Raw genomic sequence first — 21,976 nt, 5'->3', positions numbered from 1 at the left:
GCTTGAATAAAAATGAATAAATGGCATGGTTTGTAAAATCAGGTGTCTCACCTGGATCCCTGCTGGACCTGCAGGCCCTACTGGCCCCTGTTTTCCTGTTTCACCCTGTGAATGAAAAAAGAAATCATCAACTTTCCCGTACTTATATACCTGCAACTCTGATTGTGACAAGTTAAGAGTAAATGTAAACTCACAGTGGCTCCTTTATCTCCCGGTTTTCCATTGGCGCCATCTTTTCCAGCCTCACCCTACATGTGAACAAATAGACGGGTTTGGAAATATGACAACCAGAATATGCATCAAAGTAATAGATAAGCAAGTAATATTTAGAGTGTGAGATGTAGTTTAGTAAGGAGAATCTCACCGTTTTTCCAGGAAGTCCGACAGGCCCGACTGGTCCATCAGCACCAGTTTCACCCTAAATCCACAGCAGGAAAGGCATTGCATCAGTCAGACATATTTCTAATTCTATCAGCTCAAACCTCAAAGTGGAACTTCGACTGAAGTTGTCAGCAGCAATAACATTTTGGATATGCTTCAAGGACATGGCTCATTAAAAAGGAGATGATTCCAATTACCTTTTCACCAGGGGGCCCAACTACTCCCTGCTTCCCTGGAAGGCCCTAGGAACAACAACATCCCATGAGAAAAAATAAAACTCAAAATGACTGCTTGGAGGTAAAAATTAGCATTACCGGGGAAAAGGTTAAATGAAGACAGGCATCAGAAATGTATTCGTATGTTTTCATTTATAACAGTGTGTGAGAAATGGTTTCAAAAGAAAAAAATCAAGGCAAGCAGTTAAAAACAGAGCTAACTGCACGCTGGAAAAAAAACAGGGACCGGCACATAGCTTATCTGAAGAAATAAGGCGATAAGAGTTGAAAAAAATGCCGTTCTTCTTCCACTGTGCTGCATCTGAAGTTTTGCCATTCAAGCCACATCTGTAGCCTTTCATCTAACAGTCTTCCAGGCAGGTAGATGTGCCCTTGGCATGAGAGTTTCCTTCTTGCCGCTGACTTTAATGTCTGATTTATCAGAACTGCTTTGCAGCTTCAGAGAGGAGCTCATCTTCTGTTAGTTTTCCTTACTTTCACTTGATTTGCAATGAAAACATACTTCTTGAAAATCAGAGCCAGTATAATTGAATTGCAGACTGTAACAGGCAGTTACTAATATAGACAGAGAATGAATGAAAATAAAGTTGGACTTACTGGGATACCCACAATCCCCCTGATACCAACAGCTCCAGGGGTACCAGACTCTCCCTGTTGAGTAGATCCACAGTTTATACACACAGATACAATGAATAAACATGATTAGATTGATGTGTATAAGCACAAGCTTTTGTTGAATGATGCCCACTTTAGCGTGGCAACCAATGTAACAGCAGCATAAGTGTTGTACAGAGGATACAAAATGTTGACAAATGGACAGAGTACTCCAGGTACTCCAGCTTCCTCCCACAGTCCAAAAGCATGCTGAGGTTAATTAGTAAGTCTAAATTATCCATAGCTGTGAATGTGAGTGTGATTGATAGTCTCTATATGTAGTCCTGTGATAGACTGGTGACCTGTCCAGGGTGTCCCCTGCCTTCACTCTAAGGTAGCTGGGATAGGCTCCAGACCCTAATGAGGATTAAGCGGCACATAGAGAATGGATGGATGGTATGGTTAACCAAAGCCACTTGTGACTTATAAGAATGCAAGCAATATAATACATGGAGAATTATGGGTTCTGTGAGTGGTCATATGGCAACTTTTTATCGTTCATGGTCTATCAAGTGGCAAGTTTTCCTTAAAATCTTATAGACATTCTAAAGTCAGATGAGTAACTGATTGCATGCATTCAGTTTGGCCACATAATGGCCTACATGATTTTGATGATAAACTCTCAGTGTGTTATTTAAGTGAAAATGCACATACACACGTGGACAAAATTGTTGGTACCCCTCAGTTAAAGAAGGAAAAACCCACAATTCTCACTGAAATCACTTGAAACTCACAAAAGTAACAATAAATAAAAATTTATTGAAAATTAAATAATCAAAAACAGCCATTACTTTTGAATTGTTGATTAACATAATTATTTAAAAAAAACAAACTAATGAAACAGGCTTGGACAAAAATGATGGTACCTCTATAAAAGATTGAAAACTATTTGACCAGAGTGACATGATTAACTCAGGTGTGTCATTTAATTGACATCACAGGTGTTTCCAAACTCATAATCAGTCAGTCTGCCTATTTAAAGGGAGACAAGTAGTCACCCTGCTGTTTGGTGAAAAGGTGTGTACCACACTGAACATGGACAACAGAAAGCGAAGGAGAGAATTGTCCCAGGACATCCAAAAAAAAATTATAGACAAACATCTTAAAGGTAAAGGCTATAAGACCATCTCTAAACAGCTTGAAGTTCCTGTGACAACAGTGGCTCATATTATTCAGAAGTTCAAGACCCACGGGACAGTAGCCAACCTCCCTGGACGTGGCCGCAAGAGGAAAATTGATGACAAATTGAAGAGACGGATCGTTCCAATTGTATCCAAAGAGCCCAGAGCAACCTCCAAAGAAATTAAAGGTGAACTCCAAGGCCAAGGTACATCAGTGTCAGATCGCACCATTCGTCGTTGTTTGAGCCAAAGTGGACTTCATGGGAGACGACCAAGGAGGACACCACTGCTGAAAAAAACTCATAAAAAAGCCAGACTGGAATTTGCAAAAATGCATGTTGACAAGCCACAAAGCTTCTGGGAGAATGTCCTTTGGACAGATGAGACCAAACTGGAGCTTTTTGGTAAGGCACATCAACTCTATGTTCATAGACTCAAAAACCAAGCATATGAAGAAAAGAACACTGTCCCTACGGTGAAACATGGAGGAGGCTCAGTAATGTTTTGGGGCTGCTTTGCTGCATCTGGCACAGGGTGTCTTGAAAGTGTGCAAGGTACGATGAAATCTGAAGACTATCAAGGCATTCTGGAGAGAAATGTGCTGCCTAGTGTCAGAAAGCTCGGTCTCAGTCGCAGGTCATGGGTCTTCCAACAGGACAACGATCCAAAACACACAGCCAAAAACACCCAAGAATGGCTGAGAGAAAAGCGTTGGACTATTCTAAAGTGGCCTTCTATGAGCCCAGATCTGAATCCCATTGAACATATGTGGAAGGAGCTGAAACATGCCATTTGGAGAAGACACCCATCAAACCTGAGACAACTGGAGCTGTTTGCTCATGAGGAGTGGGCCAAAATACCTGTTGACAGCTGCAGAACGCTCATTGACAAATACAGAAATCGTTTAATTGCAGTGATTGCCTCAAAAGGTTGTGCAACAAAATATTAAGTTATGGGTACCATCATTTTTGTCCAGCCCTATTTCATTAGTTTGTTTTTTTTAAATAATTATGTTAATCAACAATTCAAAAGTGATGGCTGATTTTGATTATTTAATTTTCAATAAATTTTTATTTATTGTTACTTTTGTGAGTTTCAAGTGATTTCAGTGAGAATTGTGGGTTTTTCCTTCTTTAACTGAGGGGTACCAACAATTTTGTCCACGTGTGTATCTGCAGTTTTTCATCAGTCAAAAGTTTGGACACACTCTCTCATGAGAAAGCGTGTCTAAACTTTTGACTGGTAGTGTATATGCCAGTAGCCAAGAGAAGCCGACTCTAAATGCAAAATAAAGCTGAAAAATCGAGGTTTTTATAGATATGTGGTTAATTTGAACTCGTTTTTGGCATTTCTAGAATTATAACCCTCCCTTAGTAACGCCAGTAAGACGGCAGACATCTAAAATTTGCCAGTTTAACTCCATACTAGACCAAGTCAGGCTGTGGCAGTAGAACACTAGTGTACTGAACCGAACAAGTGCTTGTTTTATTGCTGTAGAATCTAACTTTGATTCATGATTGGAAAAACAAAGTCACATTGTGTCATTTTTAAAATAAAATGAGTTCCTTCCTCGTGAGTCGCTACTGATGGTCACACCTGACACTATAGTTTTTAAAACATGCTTACATCTTTGGCTATATTTGCTGTTATTGCTGTTAATTCTCTACATTAAAGTGACACACAATCGCTTCACATGCAATGACTCGAACACACTTGCAGATTTTGTGGGTGCATTCTTATATGACCTCTTTCTTCAAGGATGTCCTCAAAGTTAGAACAGAAGACTCCTGGATAATCTCCTGCCGGTTTTCATTGTTTCAATGAAGTTGCCGAGAAATCATGTTTCCTTTATAATTTCTGGCATAGTAGAGTCTACATATAACAACTGAGGCCAGTCAGAGGTGTTAATCAGATTGGTGGCAAGATAAAAATGACTCATTAGGAGCATTTCCACCTCAGAAACTTTACTTGGGAAACTTCTTGACATACCTACATCCTTTACCTGCAACTCCACTGGAGGACTGAAGGTGTAATTAAGGAAAATACTCCCCACCAAAAAAGCCAATGTTTAGTAGATAGTGTTTCCATCAGAGAAATCTCAGGAACTTATGGGTTGATTGATCAAGAATGGTGATGTTGTGAATAATGGTGCCCACCTTTTTTTGAAAAAATCCAAACATATTGTTCTGCTTGTAAGTTGTTTCCGCCAATAATAAGGATGGAGGATTTTGCAACCAATAGACTGACTGGTCCAGACTTTGCTGCTAATAGATCACGCACTTGGCTGCTTTGGGATGGGTGTTTATGTGTCTAGTTTTCTCAGCAGTGCAATGGATGCTTTTTTGCTAAAATGAATGATAGAAGTCAGAGTTAATATCAATCTCAAAGACATTATGTACAGACGCTTGTACTGTCAGCTTTTGCTCAAGAATGAGATATTTCTTCTCATGTTTTTTATCCTGTGCAGTGTTTTTTTTTTTAAACTGGGACAGTTTGTCACGTGACATTTTTAATTTAAAAAAATAACTGGGACTTTTACTTCTGCAACCAGGGGTGACCGATACCTCTCCTATCCACTTCTGTTTAATTTATTTTAATTCTTTGAGTGCTGTTAGTGAGTTCTAGTTCACTATGACAGTCCAAACATTATACACTGTGATAAGTAAAAAACAAACCAACAGGAGAATAGAAATTCAATAAGTGGATTTCTGAAGTCACCTTTTCGCCATTAGTTCCAGGAAGTCCATCCAAGCCATTTGTGCCAGGCTCTCCCTGTAATGTCACACCAAAAAATTAAACTGTGGCATGCTAAAGAACAAAAGCCCCATTAAAAAGTCACTCAACAGTGTCAGGACACAGCAGACTTACAACGTCTCCTTTGTCTCCTTTAGCACCCTGCTCTCCTTGAGGTCCCACAGCTCCCTAAATAATGATCAAAGCATTTTTTTTTACATTTCTATGCAGGTTCTCAAGTGAAATTTTGAAATATTTCCCAGAATCAAAGCTAAAATGACGCACTCACATCATCACCCTTGGGCCCTTCCAAACCCTGACGTCCACGGACGCCCTCCACTCCCTGTCAGACAATTAGATATCAGTTACATTCTGCAGTTTTTGCTCTTACAGCAAATATCAAAACAGTAGAGGACATAAAACTGTTCAAACTAAGCTTGCTTACAGGAGATCCAGGTGGGCCAGTGGGCCCAGGGACACCGTTGAAACCAGGAGGACCCTGCAAGCACAGAGGAGTAAGCTTTCATCTCCAAATACAAAATCACAAGTGGCTGTGTCATCGCTGTAGAACATACTCGGTCTCCCTTCTCTCCTGCAGCTCCAGGGAATCCGATAGGTCCTCTTTGTCCCTGAAAAGACAAAATACATATGGCTTGCTTTAATATTCTAAAGGCACATATATTCAGTGGTACTATTACAGGGTGACCAAGTATGAAGTTTCCCTACATCGTCTCCCATGCGACCTGGCGGCCCCTGAGGACCGGGCTCTCCAGCATCTCCCTGTGGAAAAACACAACGAACAACGTAATTAAATTGTGAGAACAGAGTTAATCATATTAAGCTCTTTGGAGGCTGCAATCAAATCATTTATGTGCAGGTTGTTCTTGGTATCGATATCTTTCCAGTCATATAACCTGTTACTGGAACTGCATAGTTTGTGGGAGCAGAGAAACCAGCATGTGCTGAAGGAAAGGCACAAATAGCAGCCTCCTAAGACCTGAGCTTTGACTGGGCTTGCGTTTTAGATTTCTTCTAGTTAATTGGGAAGGAGGAACCAATAAATATAATAATCGGACAACATCTAACAACTAATTATTAAATGTACTATATTGTTATTATTATTGTTTACAATACTATCTTTTTGAGAGAAAAATAAAGACATGCCCACATTTATAGGTGGATAGTTTCATTGATTTTTGTTTCTGCTCTTTGCATACCTTATCTCCAGGCACTCCATCTTTTCCAGGCTCACCTGCCAGACCTTTGTGTCCCTGAAGGCAACAAACAATTTTGTATTACTGTAGTTGTGTTTGTATTGATTTTCAGCAGGTTTTAAAATGAACATACATAACGTAAGAAATAAACAAACGAAAGCAAACAAAAAAGAAACATCCTTGCCCAAACAAGCCAGGAGTTTGCACTTCACAAAAAATAATATATGCAAGACGTGTCAGGAAAAAAAAAGAGAAATCAATAAGTAAATGAGACGTACTTATTAAGCTATTGCATAAATACTAAGCAAATACCTGAGTCTCCTTTAAAAACAATCTCATGGTTTCCACTGTATGTAATTTATGGAGAAATATGTAGAGCAGACTGCTGCAGCATTAAACCTTCATTTTTTTTTTTTTTAGAAAGAAATAATAGAATTGTGGGCAGAGGTTTTGTAACAGTATTAACAAGAAACACTCGACTGTTCAAAAGTTTGGGGTCACCCAGACAATTTCATGTTTTCCATGAAAATTCACTTTCATTCATGTGCTAACATAATTCCACAAGAGTTTTCTAACCATCAGTTAGCCTTTCAACACCATTAGCTAACACAATGTAGCATTAGAACACAGGAGTGATGGTTGCTGGAAATGTTCCTCTGTACCCCTATGGAGATATTCTATTAAAAATCAGGCATTTCCAGCTAGAATAGTCATTTAACACATTAACAATGTCTAGACTGCATTTCTGATTAGTTTAATGTTATATTCTTTCGTATTCATTCATTCATTCATTTTCTTTTAAAAATAAGGACATTTCTAAGTAACCCCAAACTTTTGAACGGTAGTGTGTAAGCTGAGGAAGGCAACAAAAAATCTTAACTAGTGAGTTCTTTCCAGCACTGATGGGTGTGACTACATGACCAGAGCAGTTGGAGAAACAATGTAGTTTATATTTATAACAGTCTCTTGAGCTGTTGGAGAACGTTTTCTGGGGAAAAAACTGTCCACAAAATACTTTTGTTTGTGCATTATTAAAGTACATTTTGGAAAAATCCCATTGCAAAAGGACTAAAGGTAACACCCAGAAATACAGTCTTAATACAATAATTAATAAATTTAAAAATATCCTCTGTTTAAACAGAAAGGTACATTTATATAAGTCTCTCTCTGATTTAGGTTTGGTGAATTACCTACTGAACATACCAGGAACCTTTTTTTGCTTAAATTTTCACTCTGATGAAAATGTGGTGTTTAGGAGGTATAGCACTTTTATCATCCATGCTTAGCATGCTGCTATTTGCCAATGAGTCCTAAAAACAAAGTACTGCTGAGGGCAATACAGATATTACAAACCAAAGTATAAGTTAAATTGAAACTTTGAACCTATACGATGATTTGAAAAGTCAAAGGGTCATCCAGTTATTACAGTTTATCCAGCAAGTGAAGTCTGAACCTAATTTCATGTCAGTAAATCCAGTCAGAGTAAAGACATTTCAATTTGAATCAAAAGATGTCAAGTGGCAAAAAATAAGAAAAAAAAGAGTCCTGCAAAAACTGTGTACTAGCTGCACTGGTCCACAATGCAAAACATATTATTATTCCCAGATAAGGTTCTTAAATTGAGCAATGCCTGAGATTTTCTAGGGAATTCTGGGGGCAAGATTCAACAGGCATCTCACAATTTTACAGCCTTTATTGTAAAACTATGTTTTGTGTTGTGGACTGTTGTGGCGTGAGACTGTGTGAAAAAATGTCAAGGAATAACCAAAGCCATGAGATTTCATCTTCTGGCAATCGTGAATATCTGTTCCAATTTCACCCCAGTCCATGAATTAGAAGAGAAAAGGTATAAAGTGAGAGAATCAAGAGCCAATTAGTCGTCCTCTGGGGATCATGGTGTCTGTCTATGATTTCACAATAACAGTTGCTGAGATATTTTAGCTGTGAACAGTCAGACATTCCCATCCGCAGCATGGCCAAAACTATTTTGCAGCAAATATACTGTTTGATAGATTTTTATTGAGAACATTTCAACACCTTTATATGGATTAAAACATTAACTCAATAAAACAAAGCATTCAGGACACTGCATTAATAAATAGTGACTATTTTCATTTAGGATGCTACAAAATTCACATGATCTATTTTATAATGTCTGTGTTTGCTCAGTATTTGTTCTCTAGCTGTTAGTCATCTGACCCTTGTACAGGCTTCTGAACTTTTTGATGTAGTTTAGCCACTATTAAACTTCTTTGAACAGTTTCCAACCCTCGCAGAATCAAATTAAAGTGGATATAAAGTACATTGGAATTTTTCCAGTCTCATGATGATCTAAATGTTGGAAACCTTTCCCTTATCTGACAAGAAAACTAATTTAAACGATTTGGTCTGTCTTGGCTTTAAATTAGCCGAGTCACTGAACATCCTTCATTAACATTCCTCACCTTCATCCCTGGTAGCCCAGCCATCCCCTGAGGTCCAGCAGGGCAGGCAGCAGGGCACTGCAAACATACACACACAGGCACATTCTCAACAAGCGTTGCTGCTGCACGGCCTCTTTAACTTCACTGACTCATTCTGATCAAAAATTCACTGTCACCACTCCAATTGCCATGCATCCAGGAAACATTTGGCAGCATGGAAGACAGTAAAACACTCACAGCTTCCCCACTTCCCTCATTGTTGGCACCGGGAGGTCCCTAAAACACAGCAGAGTGACATCTAAAACAGCCGCGGGGAGTTTAGATGTCCACATAAATCCACCACAGCACAAATTCCAAGTGTGAATGTGTGAAAAGAGACAGCCGCATGCAACATCGCCACACACTCATCATTTCACATGGAAATCTGAGCTCAGGAAGGTGTAAGTGTCCACACAGAGAGGTCAAATTAGTGTGAAGGCTATTAAAAACCAGATGGTCAATATTCAGCATGTGGCTGATATTGGGCTTTAATTAGTAGACATGCAGATGCTGATCATACTGGTCTGTTGAATTTGGGATGACACAGTTAATTGCATATTGTATAGTGCAGGGCTGCATGATGGAAGTGTTCTGAGTGTTCTGATAGAAGTCCAAAATGGAAGTATGAAGTATATTTGCATCAAAGTGTCACAATAAATGTAAAACTAAAATGACATGTAATTACTCCACCAAAAAACACTGTGGAGTTAGCATACATCTGTCCGTCTGCCTGTCTGTGTGTTCGCAACATTACTCAAAAACAAACGGATTTGGATGAAATTTTTAGGGAAGGTCAGAAATGCCACAACGACCAACTGATTACATTTTGGCAGTGATGCAGTTTATAGTCTGGATCCATGGATTTGTTCAAGATTTTTTACAAATTCGTGGATCATAGGCTGGCTAACTGCAAGATAGCGGCATAGCGTCACTGTAACTATGACTTCAAGTGAATACTACATCAGCTGCTTGCTGACTATAAAGTGGACTATTTGGGACTTATCTGTCGGAAATGATACAAGGAACAATTGTGGGGGTGCTTACGAGTCCCATCAATTCCTGCCACCCGCTACATATTTAGGTCACATGATTTGGTATCCGTACATAACGTACACATGCATAACACATGCTTGTGCTCAGCACAAAGTGTTTTTGTTACATCTATATTAAATGACAACATTCTATAGTGACGTGATTTCTGCCATGAATCTTTTCAGGGTTTCAGCCGTTGGAAATCATACAGCGACAGAGCAGCCTTGGCAGAGTAACTGTGCTCTGTGACTGCTTTTCTTGTTTATTTTTTGAAAACTGTCTGCTGTAAGCACAGCGGGGCAGTATTAATAATCACAGGCGGAAATTCCAAATGCTCTAGAATATGGAAGATTTAAAAGACAAGGAAATGCTATATGTGCTTGCTTATGTATGAATGATGTGTGTTGTATGTAATGGAAACATGAAATGGTAAATTAGTAGATCAACAAAATACACGTTAGATCTGGTTCTTACCACAGGCCCCGGTGGACCTGGAGGACCTGGAGGACCTGCAGCACCAGCGGTCCCTCTGGGTCCAGGAGGACCCTGCAATTTTATCACAACATTTGACAATAAACATGTCAGCAAATTTTTTTTTAAAAAAAAAGATTGAAAACATTTGCTAAAAAATCTATAAAAAATGTTCCAAAACACTTTTATGGCACTGATAAAAACAGATTTGGAGCTTGTTTGGAAATAGTTTTGAACTGATAACATATTACAGTTTATATAGCCACCTCAACGCTTTCTCTGAACACCTGTCTGAGCAGAACGAGGTATTGTGGATGTTCACTTTAGTACTCTCTCTGCTGCTCTATCAGTCTTCCATGTTGAAATCCAAAATTTTGTCAACCCATCCATCCACCCTGACATCCTCCCTGCATAGATTTTATGGCTCAACTATTTTGTCATCTCACATCCTAGTTTTCTCCTGTCACAATCATTACATCCATCACCACGGTAATGAACAGCTTTCACAAAAACCTGTGGGATCTTGTTTATACGAGTCTTGACTGTACCGTATACATCTATTCAAATCCAGAAAATGTGCTGACCTCAGGTCCGATGTTTCCTTCATCTCCAGGGGTTCCTGGTTTTCCTGGAGGTCCCTGTCAGACGCAGACACATACCAGCTCATGCAGCAGCACATCAAGCAAACACGTAAAACGTATGAATGAGGTTTCAGGACAGAGGAAAATATAGAAACTGTAGCAAACACATACAGCAGGTCCTTCACTTGCTGGGCCCTGTGAAAGCAGAGACAGAGCAGGAAATGAGGTTTATCATCTAGATTTTACACTGGATAATTTCCATACATGCATGTGACTAAAATAAGATCTTTTTTCCACTTACAGGAGGACCTGCAGGTCCAGGAAAGCCAGGAAGTCCCTGCAATAAGGATAAACAATGATCAGCGCCATTTCCTATGTTGAAATGTCCGATGTCCAAAAAAAAAAAAAATCACAATACTTGTAACTGTATGTATAAATGTTGACTCACTCTCTCTCCTACAGGTCCTCTGGGACCCATTGGACCAGGAGAGCCCTGCCGGCAGCAAACACACAGTCATATCAACATGGAAACCTTCCTGTCATCACTTTGCCACACATTCAAACTCATACAGCAAACTCAGCACACACACACATCTTTCATCTTTCTAAAAAACTTGCTGTTATTTTTATATTTTCTGATAAAAATAGGACCCAGTACAACACACACACAGGCACATTGACACATGGGCATCACTGACAGTTAATATAAAGAGTGTGTGTCAGGTGATGTTCCCTACAGCAGATCCTGGAAGACCAGGCAGGCCTCTCTGTCCAGGAAGACCAATCTCCCCTTGCTCCCCTTTGCTGCCCTAGGAAACAGACACAACAAGAATAAAACAGCTTTATCTTCTTCCTGCATCTCCCCGCACTGTTGCTAAGATACACAGAGGCAGAGCCGGTCAACATTTAATCAATGAAAGGTGGGCTGCTCTCGGTGTTCCTTAGATCAACCACAAGACAAGCTTGTGTAAGACTATGCAGATAATATATGGGCTGGGCTTGGAATCAGCAACTGTAAATGAGCCTCAGTAAACATGTTCCTTCAGTCAGTTCCCGGCTTCAATCAGAAAAAGATCCCATAAAGTTTCAGATGGGTTATTATTATTATTATTATTATTAGTAGTAGTAGTAGTAGTCGTATTGTTGTTAGTGTAAATGCATTTTGTAGAGCTATTTGTGATCAAAGTAGATAGTAAACGAGACAGTAAACACCCATTATAAAACCCATTGATGGCTTTGGATGTATCGCTTTCCCACGTGGATCGGAGTGACTAAGTTCCCTAACAGTGTAGCCCCACTGGCTGGATGTGACATATTTTATATACTGTTGGGTGATTTCTTATATTGTATAATCATGTGTTGTATTTTAAATACTCGATATGGAATTTTCTTCATATTTTTCCTGCAAACTCCCGACTACTGCTGTATACTTGCCACTTTATTTGAAATCCAAATATTTCTTCAAATGTCGAGGACTCAGAGTTTAGAACAACATTAACAATCAAGGTCCAAATCAAGATGGCCTGTGAAAACTTCCGGGATATGTAACATAATGTTTTGTCGACTCCAACCTCCTCACTACATGGGCTTTGTTGCCGTATAACTACAACACCTGACTTTCTCCTTGCTCCTGTGGAATTATGGCCATTATAAGACATTGTCACAATGACAGTAAGTATGGGTCATGAGTAAATTTACCTTCCACTCTCCACTACTATTATGGGTTTAAAAGAAGGAATAATACGTGGATCTCAAGAACTACTACTGCAATCTATTCCTCTTATCTTAATAAAGACCAGCTTATTTAGTGGGGGTTTGAGCAGACTTGTTCAGTGGTGTAGGCTTGTTGTTCTCCGTAGGTGAATGAGGCTGTTAGCTGTGGAAGGAGTTAATTAAAGATATGCTTGAAGTGAGATGTTTACCTCAGTACATAAAACTAATTCATATTAATATGCCCCCTGTGTGAAGATGCAAGTTTTGAGACTTAATTAGATGCTATTAGTAATAACTTTATGGCACTAAGTAGGTCAACACTAAATTAAATGGTTGATCTTTAATCGTGCATTTGACTGTAGCGGTGAGCCAGCCAATGACTATGAATTCTCTATATGGTACATACTTTTATGTTTCTGTATTTGATACGTGACATTTTACAAGAGATGTCAGAAAGTGTAGGGTTTGAGTTGCCCATAGTGACCCAACTATATGACTCACTTCACTGTGCTTTGACAAATAATTCATTCCCATCCCATACATAACGATAGATAATGAAGGACGATGTGGCTCAATCTTTGAGCTTTGCTAGACTTTGTAATTTGGCCATTTCATCTTGGTTTTGTGAAATCAGAGAGACAGGAAAAATACTGTGCTTATTAATAGCGTAGCAATAGGTTAGCGATTTGCCAATCACAAGGTAGCCCCACCCTAAAACTTTTCCTGCTTAATTATTTATTTTACTGTAAATGGGATTATTTACAAAAAGATATCCTGCTGTATTCGAAAAGATTTGAAACGAGTAATTGAGACAATAAACTCTTTAGAAGGATGTTTACTGAGGTGACAGATCAAGGGAGAATTAAGGTGATTTTCTCACAGACTTTTGCACAGTCAGTTCTTTTTTCCAGCCCTGGAGTCGCCCCCTGCTGGCTGTTGGAAAGAATTCAGGTGTAAGTCTTTGCTTCACCTTTCAGAGCCAGAGGCTACATCCACCTTTTATACACAATGAATGAGTATATGTCATAAACATCTGACAGCATTTCATGGTTGAGATCTTTGAGCCCACAAGTACTGATAAGGTATCAAGCACCAGGAAGGGTTTGGGTTGTTTTGTTACATAAAACTTTGGGTTTGGTTCTGGTTATTTCATTATACCTCAATATCCTGAACTGATTTTTTTTTCTTAATTTATCCTGCATATTACTGGAATTCCTCACTGGGGATCCACAGCGGAGTTATGTCAGGGTTGGTCGACAAAGAAGAGGCATCACTAAAAGATAGTCCATGATGCAGAGTCATACTTTGTTAGACAAATCTGTTTTGAAACTGCGTATCTGCTTGAACAAACACATGAAGTGAATCATTTCTCCGAGGAGTCATGACAAGCAAACAAACGCACAAAGAGAGGAAGAATACATCAACAGCCTGCAGGCACATTTTCAGTAAATCATTTTGCATTTAATACTTACAGGAGTTCCTGGACTGCCAGGAGACCCTGGAAGACCCTGGAGAGACAAATAAACGCAGTTTAAAAAGGAAAGCAGAAAAATGCTAGCTCTGTGGTAATAGAAATGATTCAGAAATGAAGGAACTGGGTGTCTAGATTGGTCAAAACAGATGGCTGATATGAGGGCGGAAGTACTTACATCTCTTCCATCTCTACCATTTTCTCCTTGGGGCCCTCGGGGGCCCTCTGGACCAGGACTACCTGGGGGGCCTGGGACTGATTTGTCAGGCTAAGAGAGGAGACAAACAGTCAACAAATAGGATGGACACTAAAAAAGTTCTAACAAATGACACCTTTAGGAATTAGCACATGAATCAATCATTCAAAACAACACAAAATTAAACAAAAACTTTCTCTTTTACATTAAACAACACAGAAAATTGGACAAATGCTGGAATCAAATGTGTTAACTGAATTCAAATGCTCAAATTTAAATTCTACAATAGATTCAACAGTGATGTCTTAACTTCTTACATTGTCCTCTTGTAGGCCAAAGGTTAGCTTCTTTTCATATATTTTAGTTACATCATATGTACAGAAAATCTGTGCCAGATTGAATTAGATTTCCTAGGCACATGTGGATCAGTGTACAACTATAGAACATTTGCTAAAACAGCAAAAAACAAAAAAAAAAAAAACACCTTAAATTAGATATAGGATAAAGCAATGAGGCAATTAGGCAATCAAAGAACTGAAAAAGATTATTGGCTTAAAATCACAGAGCGAAAAGAAGGTAGAGTAGAAAAATAAATACCTCAGCATTGGCATACATCTGAAGAAGCAAGAGAAATCAGATAAGGGGAGAGTTAGTGAAAGTAGTCACACCACCCTCACCAAAGTGTCAGCAGAAGCGCACCTGTTCATAATCATAGAAGTGAGTGATATCATGCTGTCATTTAAATACACAGCCCCATACATTGTACCCACTACCCCCGTGTTAGCCTGAAATCTAATAGAGTGCACCAGGCCAGGAAATGTTTCTATCTACTGGGGTACAGTCATTTACATGATACATGTGATTGAATTTTGGGAAAAAAAACTCTGTTGCTAATACTAATTCACTGCAGACTTTACAGAGAATGAAATGTGAGACAGCAGAGTGGCATTTTCATTGCAGGTTACAAGTAATTCTCAGAGGCAGACATCTCATTACTTGTATTACAGCCACACAGAAATGAAAGATAAAACTTAATCATGAATGTCATAAACTTTACACATCCTTGCACAATGGATTGTCCTATACACTGTACTGACAAACAGAATGTCATATATATCTTACATGTAGAACATAAAACTGCTTTAAGATTATGGATGCTCAGCAACCACTCATGATTACAACTACTGAGTAATCAACTGTGGACACTGTATGACTGTGAAATTGTTGATGGACACAAAACAGAGCCAGTCCTTCCTTCTCAGGACTCACGAGAGTGTAATTGTAAAAAAAAAAAAAAAAAGGGAATGGGCAAACACTGTTGAGGCAGGAAATGGGATCACTAGTAGGCCTGTGCTAAAGTTAAATCTATCCTCCATAGAGGTACACGTTTACAAAATTGGGTTTATTTATTTCATGTACTGTAAGTTCTTTTTAAATCTATACATTTTGAGCTGCATCTTGGTTCCTTCCACAGCATTTAGTTCATTTTTCTTGCTTGCATCATTGCGGCTCTGAAAATGCTGCATTTATACCGTAGTACCAGCACTTTTATTGACTTCAGATGTCTCATGTTTTTGTTTTTCGTGGAACAATGAAGATTCCACCTGAATGTCACCACTGTGAATGACAGAAAATATGTGTTTACCTATTCAGGGACTGTCGTGCTTGGTGCCAAATTGCTTTTAAAAGAGTCTGACTTTCCCAGTAGCATACAGGTACAACTCAGTTTTTTGGCACAAAATATATAAGAATTCAGAGCCCTAACTTCAAACATGAAATCATTTCACAAATGCTCGATTTTGTTGCCTTCAGACAAAAATCAAGATGAAATTTTAAGATGGCAAAACTGCCAGCAACAAAAGCATGAAGATGCAAATGTGATGTTAATTGATGCATTCATTTAATTTCTTAAATTCATTTTAAAAAAATTAATTAGTTCATAAAATAACCAGATGAAAAACCAAAAGGGATATAATGAAAAAAATAACAGAAGGAATAGCTGTGTTTTGCAAGGCAAAAGACAAGAATAAACTTGCAGGCTGTTGAACATGCCTCATTTAAATACCATTTCTGGCTCTTAACCGCAATAAAAAGGCTAATAGAGGCTTTCTTTTTCTCTGTCTAAAGAACAGAAGCCCTGTGAACGATGCAAAATGGGAGGTAAGCGGACTTTCAAAGGCTATTGCTCCTGCTATTGGCTTTAGCAAGCTAAGGTCAACTGTCTCAGTAAGCCAGTTCAAGTTACAGTTTTTAGTAATTCTGCTGACCTTCCAGTACAATGTAGGTGAATGAAGTAGTAATTTACATATATACTTTTTTCTTGCAGTCAAATGTCGGTGTTGACAATTTGTTTCTCATTTTAGCAAAATGGGTGGAGAAAAAACATTTTTAATCCTTTGATCCGCAACATGGGTCAAAAGTGGCCCAAATCCAATGGAAAATCGGTATCGACTGACCTATCTGTCTGTTAGCAACATTACTGAAAAACGGATTAACGGATTTGGATGGAATTTTCAGGGAAGGTCAGAAATGACAAAAGGACCAACTGATTAGGTTTTGGCAGTTTTATAGTCTGGATCCGCAATACAAAAAAAAAAAAATTCAGCCATTGGAAATGATATAACGACTGAGCAGCCTTGACAGAGTACTGCACTCTCTGAGTGTTTTCTAGTTCTCTCATGGGCTGATCAGTTGTGTCAGTTAAATGTTGTCATCTCCCATATATTAAAAAAAAACTACTTCAAGCAAGTTTGAAAGGTTTTGTGTAACAGAGGAAGATTGTTTTTTTCTCCAGAATTTTGGTATTTTCATTGACTTTTTCTAATAACATACTTTAAAATAACAAAAAAAAAGAGAACATTTTGGAAATCCAGCTTTCATTTACCTGTTATGTCAGTGTCCAGTAAGATGCATTATACTGTATGTATCCATGACTGACACTTTGAATTCATCTTCATCATCTATGAGTTTTTTGCAGTACACTAACGCTACAGATTAGAAGTAACCCTCCAGAGCCATGTTGTTGTTGGTGGGTGTCATGCAGTAACTACCTCCATCCTTTGTAACTTTTATGATGCAGATGTCATCTGGCATGTTTTATCCTTCTGTGCTAAATTTGAATGGAGCCACAAAAGTGCGGCACTCCACGTACTGTGCAGGCTGGGTTTCTGAACTCACACTTCACATGTAATCACACTTCCTCTGTGCTGTTAAAGCTTGCCAGTTTGCTGATTGGGGTTTGTGTTTTGGCTCGATGCATTGAGGTTTAACACTGCTTTCAATGAGATCTTATGTAATGGAACAGCTCTGACTCCAAGAAATGTTGTAGAACTATAACTTGCTGCTTGACAAATAAAATAACATAAAAATAAAAATAAATCTCTAAATCATCCAACTTGAACTGCAACCTCTGGATGTAGCAAAACTGAAACTGCTTGACAGAGTATTTGTTACACTTCTGCAGCTCCATCTCAGCATTTTTTGCTGCTCCCCTTCAGCATTCTGGAAGCTCCATCAACCTGAATAAAACCACAAACCGCAGCACACGTCGAGCAGCCCCGAGTCCTTGTTACTGTACCTCAGCAGCAGGCAGCTCGTTGCAGCTCTCTCTCTGGGCTCTCTTTGGGTCGCAGTGAATCAACATCCACTGGAGCTCGAACTGAAAAAAGATTTCAATGTTACTGCATATACAATACCAATCTGGAGTCATTTTGATACGTTACACAGGAAAAAGTATCTCGAAATTCTTTTGTCATGGTGCGGTTATTTCTTTGTAGTTTTGACTCAGTGTCCTCTATATGGGCTGTTGAGCATGATTTTCCACCAATGCAATTTTCTGCAGGGATTACGTTTTTTCTCCCCCCCCACTGGAACCCAGCTGAGCAGCTTTGCTGTGACAGCAGCACTTTAGAATTATAGCAGAGCTCAGCACACACATAAACCTGAATGTGTTTATTCGCAGAGAGCACCATTTCCCTGACAATGCTTGTAAGCAGAGTCGGTGAACATTATTAAATGCAGCAGGCAATTCTTCACCCTTGCTTACCACTACGGAGGCGTCGGGATCAGCATCCAGTCTGCCAATAAGAGTGTCTCCCTCCGTGTTGATGGGGCCTTTGCCCTTGATGGGTTTCTTATCCACAGGCTGACAGTCCACGTACAGAGTGACCTGGTCGCGCTCCACGCCGATCATCACTTTGTGCCACTTGGTGTTGAAGAGCACAGAAAGGCCGGGGAAAGTGACGGTCTGCAGGTTTCCATCTGCGCCCATCAGGAAGTACTCAAGAGCCTGCTGGTCACCATTCAGCCTCAGTCCGGCCTGTTTGTAGCCGTCTTCGTCCACTATTTGCCAGACGTTCCACACCTTGTTCACTGTGTTCTTGATCATGCGAAAAGTCGCCATGAAGGAGTACTCGTCAGGGAAGCCACGAGGAAAGTTCAGCCTGAGGGGAAGCAAGGAACAGAGGTTGAAATCAATTGAATATTCAGATTCATCAAACTATACCAGTCAAAGGGAACACTCAGAGATGTCTTACACCCGGCCATGCTATAACTCTCAAAATATCTTTAATGTCAATGTTAATTCATGATCACAAAACAAGCAGTATTCTACAAAACTATCATAAAATCAAGTGCGAGATTTGGATGAAAATAACTCAAAGGCTTGTCATCGCTGCTTTTGAGATTCAAATTAAAGCTATATGCTTCAAAGAACCAAAGATAGGTTTAAAAGCATGCTATTATATCACAAATGAGATACTGTGAGAGAGGCTGTCTAAGTGCATAAATCAGTAGTTCAGTTACAACATGCAGTACTGGTTAACATCCACAGTCTGGTACTTTCTGTGTCTTTTAACAAGCCAGATTCTCAGTGGGTGGTGCATTCATAGATGGGTGCTGCAGCCGGACTTTTACTGACGTCTTGTAAACGATCAAGGTGAGGCAATGAAAAAAGGAGTTTCCTGTAACCCAGTAAAACAAATGAAGACCTCTCTCTCAAGGGTCGCCTGAGGTGAGAAAGTCTGAAGTATGTGCCGCTTTTGCCCTGCAGAAGTAAAGAGAGGGAGCACAGCCAAAGCAAGGGTGGACTTCAAAGCTCAGTCTGTGCCACTGGACTTGTAGGGGGAATAAACACGTATTTACATTCAGTGTGACAGTGCAGGGTGCCAGCGAGTTACATAACAGCTTCTAAGGAGAGCTGGCCTGCAGGAAAAGATTAGCCGAAACAGACTGGAGCAGGCACACTGGGAAACACCAGGGGATGTCTCTGGTTATATAACGGTGGTGAAGTCTTTAACCTGCACACTCTGTCCTGAAACCACTTATTGGAAATGATTTACTTCACACCTCATCTTTCAGAGGTTTTAAGGATGGGATAAAAAAGTGTTTTGATCATCGGGATGCTGTGCTAACCAGCCCCAGAGCTGACATGCACAGGTCAACTATAGTCCCATGTGGACAGGAATTAACTTTATAGGGCAAGGAGGGGGATAAAATATTCCATGCGCTTTGTGGCAGTTTGACAGGATTTAGAATTTCATAGAATGACATGGACATTCCAAAACAGAAAGCAAATCAATTCAAATGAATGCCCGTAAATCGGCTTATAAATTATAGTAAAAAGACAATTCTGAACTTGCTCTTAGAGTCATCTCTTTTTCAAAGAGATTCTCCTGTAAAAAGCCTTCTGCTGACTTACAAAGTGAGTAGTCATTTAAAGTAGTGAAACTGACAAATTAATATGTTGTATTTAAAGTTTCAAAATAGATATCCTAAATAGTATCTTTAACAAAGGTCAATGCAATTCAAAGTGCTGTTTATAAGGTAGTCCAAATTTAAACTGTAAAACAGTCAGAAGCAAGATAAAATAATAATAATAATAATAATAATAATAAGATAAAAAGAAAAACATGATAAAAGACAATGTCACATAAGATCATTAGAGGGGAGTAGCACATTTAAAACAGAAAACATATAATCTTATATATACACACGTGGACAAAATTGTTGGTACCCCTCAGTTAAAGAAGGAAAAACCCACAATTCTCACTGAAATCACTTGAAACTCACAAAAGTAACAATAAATAAAAATTTATTGAAAATTAAATAATCAAAATCAGCCATCACTTTTGAATTGTTGATTAACATAATTATTAAAAAAAACAAACTAATGAAATAGGGCTGGACAAAAATGATGGTACCCATAACTTAATATTTTGTTGCACAACCTTTTGAGGCAATCACTGCAATTAAACGATTTCTGTATTTGTCAATGAGCGTTCTGCAGCTGTCAACAGGTATTTTGGCCCACTCCTCATGAGCAAACAGCTCCAGTTGTCTCAGGTTTGATGGGTGTCTTCTCCAAATGGCATGTTTCAGCTCCTTCCACATATGTTCAATGGGATTCAGATCTGGGCTCATAGAAGGCCACTTTAGAATAGTCCAACGCTTTTCTCTCAGCCATTCTTGGGTGTTTTTGGCTGTGTGTTTTGGATCGTTGTCCTGTTGGAAGACCCATGACCTGCGACTGAGACCAAGCTTTCTGACACTAGGCAGCACATTTCTCTCCAGAATGCCTTGATAGTCTTCAGATTTCATCGTACCTTGCACACTTTCAAGACACCCTGTGCCAGATGCAGCAAAGCAGCCCCAAAACATTACTGAGCCTCCTCCATGTTTCACCGTAGGGACAGTGCTCTTTTCTTCGTATGCTTGGTTTTTGAGTCTATGAACATAGAGTTGATGTGCCTTACCAAAAAGCTCCAGTTTGGTCTCATCTGTCCAAAGGACATTCTCCCAGAAGCTTTGTGGCTTGTCAACATGCATTTTTGCAAATTCCAGTCTCGCTTTTTTATGAGTTTTTTTCAGCAGTGGTGTCCTCCTTGGTCGTCTCCCATGAAGTCCACTTTGGCTCAAACAACGACGAATGGTGCGATCTGACACTGATGTACCTTGGCCTTGGAGTTCACCTTTAATTTCTTTGGAGGTTGCTCTGGGCTCTTTGGATACAATTCCAACGATCCGTCTCTTCAATTTGTCATCAATTTTCCTCTTGCGGCCACGTCCAGGGAGGTTGGCTACTGTCCCGTGGGTCTTGAACTTCTGAATAATATGAGCCACTGTTGTCACAGGAACTTCAAGCTGTTTAGAGATGGTCTTATAGCCTTTACCTTTAAGATGTTTGTCTATAATTTTTTTTCGGATGTCCTGGGACAATTCTCTCCTTCGCTTTCTGTTGTCCATGTTCAGTGTGGTACACACCTTTTCACCAAACAGCAGGGTGACGACTTGTCTCCCTTTAAATAGGCAGACTGACTGATTATGAGTTTGGAAACACCTGTGATGTCAATTAAATGACACACCTGAGTTAATCATGTCACTCTGGTCAAATAGTTTTCAATCTTTTATAGAGGTACCATCATTTTTGTCCAGGCCTGTTTCATTAGTTTGTTTTTTAAAATAATTATGTTAATCAACAATTCAAAAGTAATGGCTGTTTTTGATTATTTAATTTTCAATAAATTTTTATTTATTGTTACTTTTGTGAGTTTCAAGTGATTTCAGTGAGAATTGTGGGTTTTTCCTTCTTTAACGGAGGGGTACCAACAATTTTGTCCACGTGTGTATAATCTTATATGTATGTATGTATATATATATATATATATATATATATATATATATATATTAGGTTTGGGGTCACTTAGAAATGTCC

General features: G+C 39.1%; 1 protein-coding gene across 1 annotated transcript in view; it reads right to left on the bottom strand.

The window, feature by feature from the left end:
• LOC110951148 (collagen alpha-1(IX) chain-like) overlaps window positions 1–21,976 on the bottom strand; it is a 45,929-nt gene that overhangs the window by 5,404 nt on the left and 18,549 nt on the right. The window contains exons 5-29 of the mRNA XM_051955216.1: window positions 18,311–18,707; window positions 17,843–17,923; window positions 14,863–14,880; window positions 14,248–14,337; window positions 14,071–14,106; window positions 11,623–11,694; window positions 11,334–11,378; window positions 11,187–11,222; window positions 11,057–11,080; window positions 10,889–10,942; window positions 10,308–10,379; window positions 9,000–9,038; window positions 8,784–8,840; window positions 6,343–6,396; window positions 5,852–5,905; window positions 5,701–5,754; window positions 5,571–5,624; window positions 5,415–5,468; window positions 5,261–5,314; window positions 5,111–5,164; window positions 1,215–1,268; window positions 579–623; window positions 365–418; window positions 195–248; window positions 52–105 (exon numbers count right to left, since the gene is read on the bottom strand). Coding sequence (XP_051811176.1) covers window positions 52–105; window positions 195–248; window positions 365–418; window positions 579–623; window positions 1,215–1,268; window positions 5,111–5,164; window positions 5,261–5,314; window positions 5,415–5,468; window positions 5,571–5,624; window positions 5,701–5,754; window positions 5,852–5,905; window positions 6,343–6,396; window positions 8,784–8,840; window positions 9,000–9,038; window positions 10,308–10,379; window positions 10,889–10,942; window positions 11,057–11,080; window positions 11,187–11,222; window positions 11,334–11,378; window positions 11,623–11,694; window positions 14,071–14,106; window positions 14,248–14,337; window positions 14,863–14,880; window positions 17,843–17,923; window positions 18,311–18,707 — 1,660 coding nt within the window. The remainder of the gene's footprint in view (window positions 1–51; window positions 106–194; window positions 249–364; window positions 419–578; window positions 624–1,214; window positions 1,269–5,110; window positions 5,165–5,260; window positions 5,315–5,414; window positions 5,469–5,570; window positions 5,625–5,700; window positions 5,755–5,851; window positions 5,906–6,342; window positions 6,397–8,783; window positions 8,841–8,999; window positions 9,039–10,307; window positions 10,380–10,888; window positions 10,943–11,056; window positions 11,081–11,186; window positions 11,223–11,333; window positions 11,379–11,622; window positions 11,695–14,070; window positions 14,107–14,247; window positions 14,338–14,862; window positions 14,881–17,842; window positions 17,924–18,310; window positions 18,708–21,976) is intronic.

The sequence above is a fragment of the Acanthochromis polyacanthus genome, chromosome 11, assembly GCF_021347895.1.
Source record: "Acanthochromis polyacanthus isolate Apoly-LR-REF ecotype Palm Island chromosome 11, KAUST_Apoly_ChrSc, whole genome shotgun sequence".
NCBI classification, from domain to species: Eukaryota; Metazoa; Chordata; class Actinopteri; family Pomacentridae; genus Acanthochromis; species Acanthochromis polyacanthus.
This window is presented reverse-complemented; position numbering and strand designations above follow the sequence as displayed.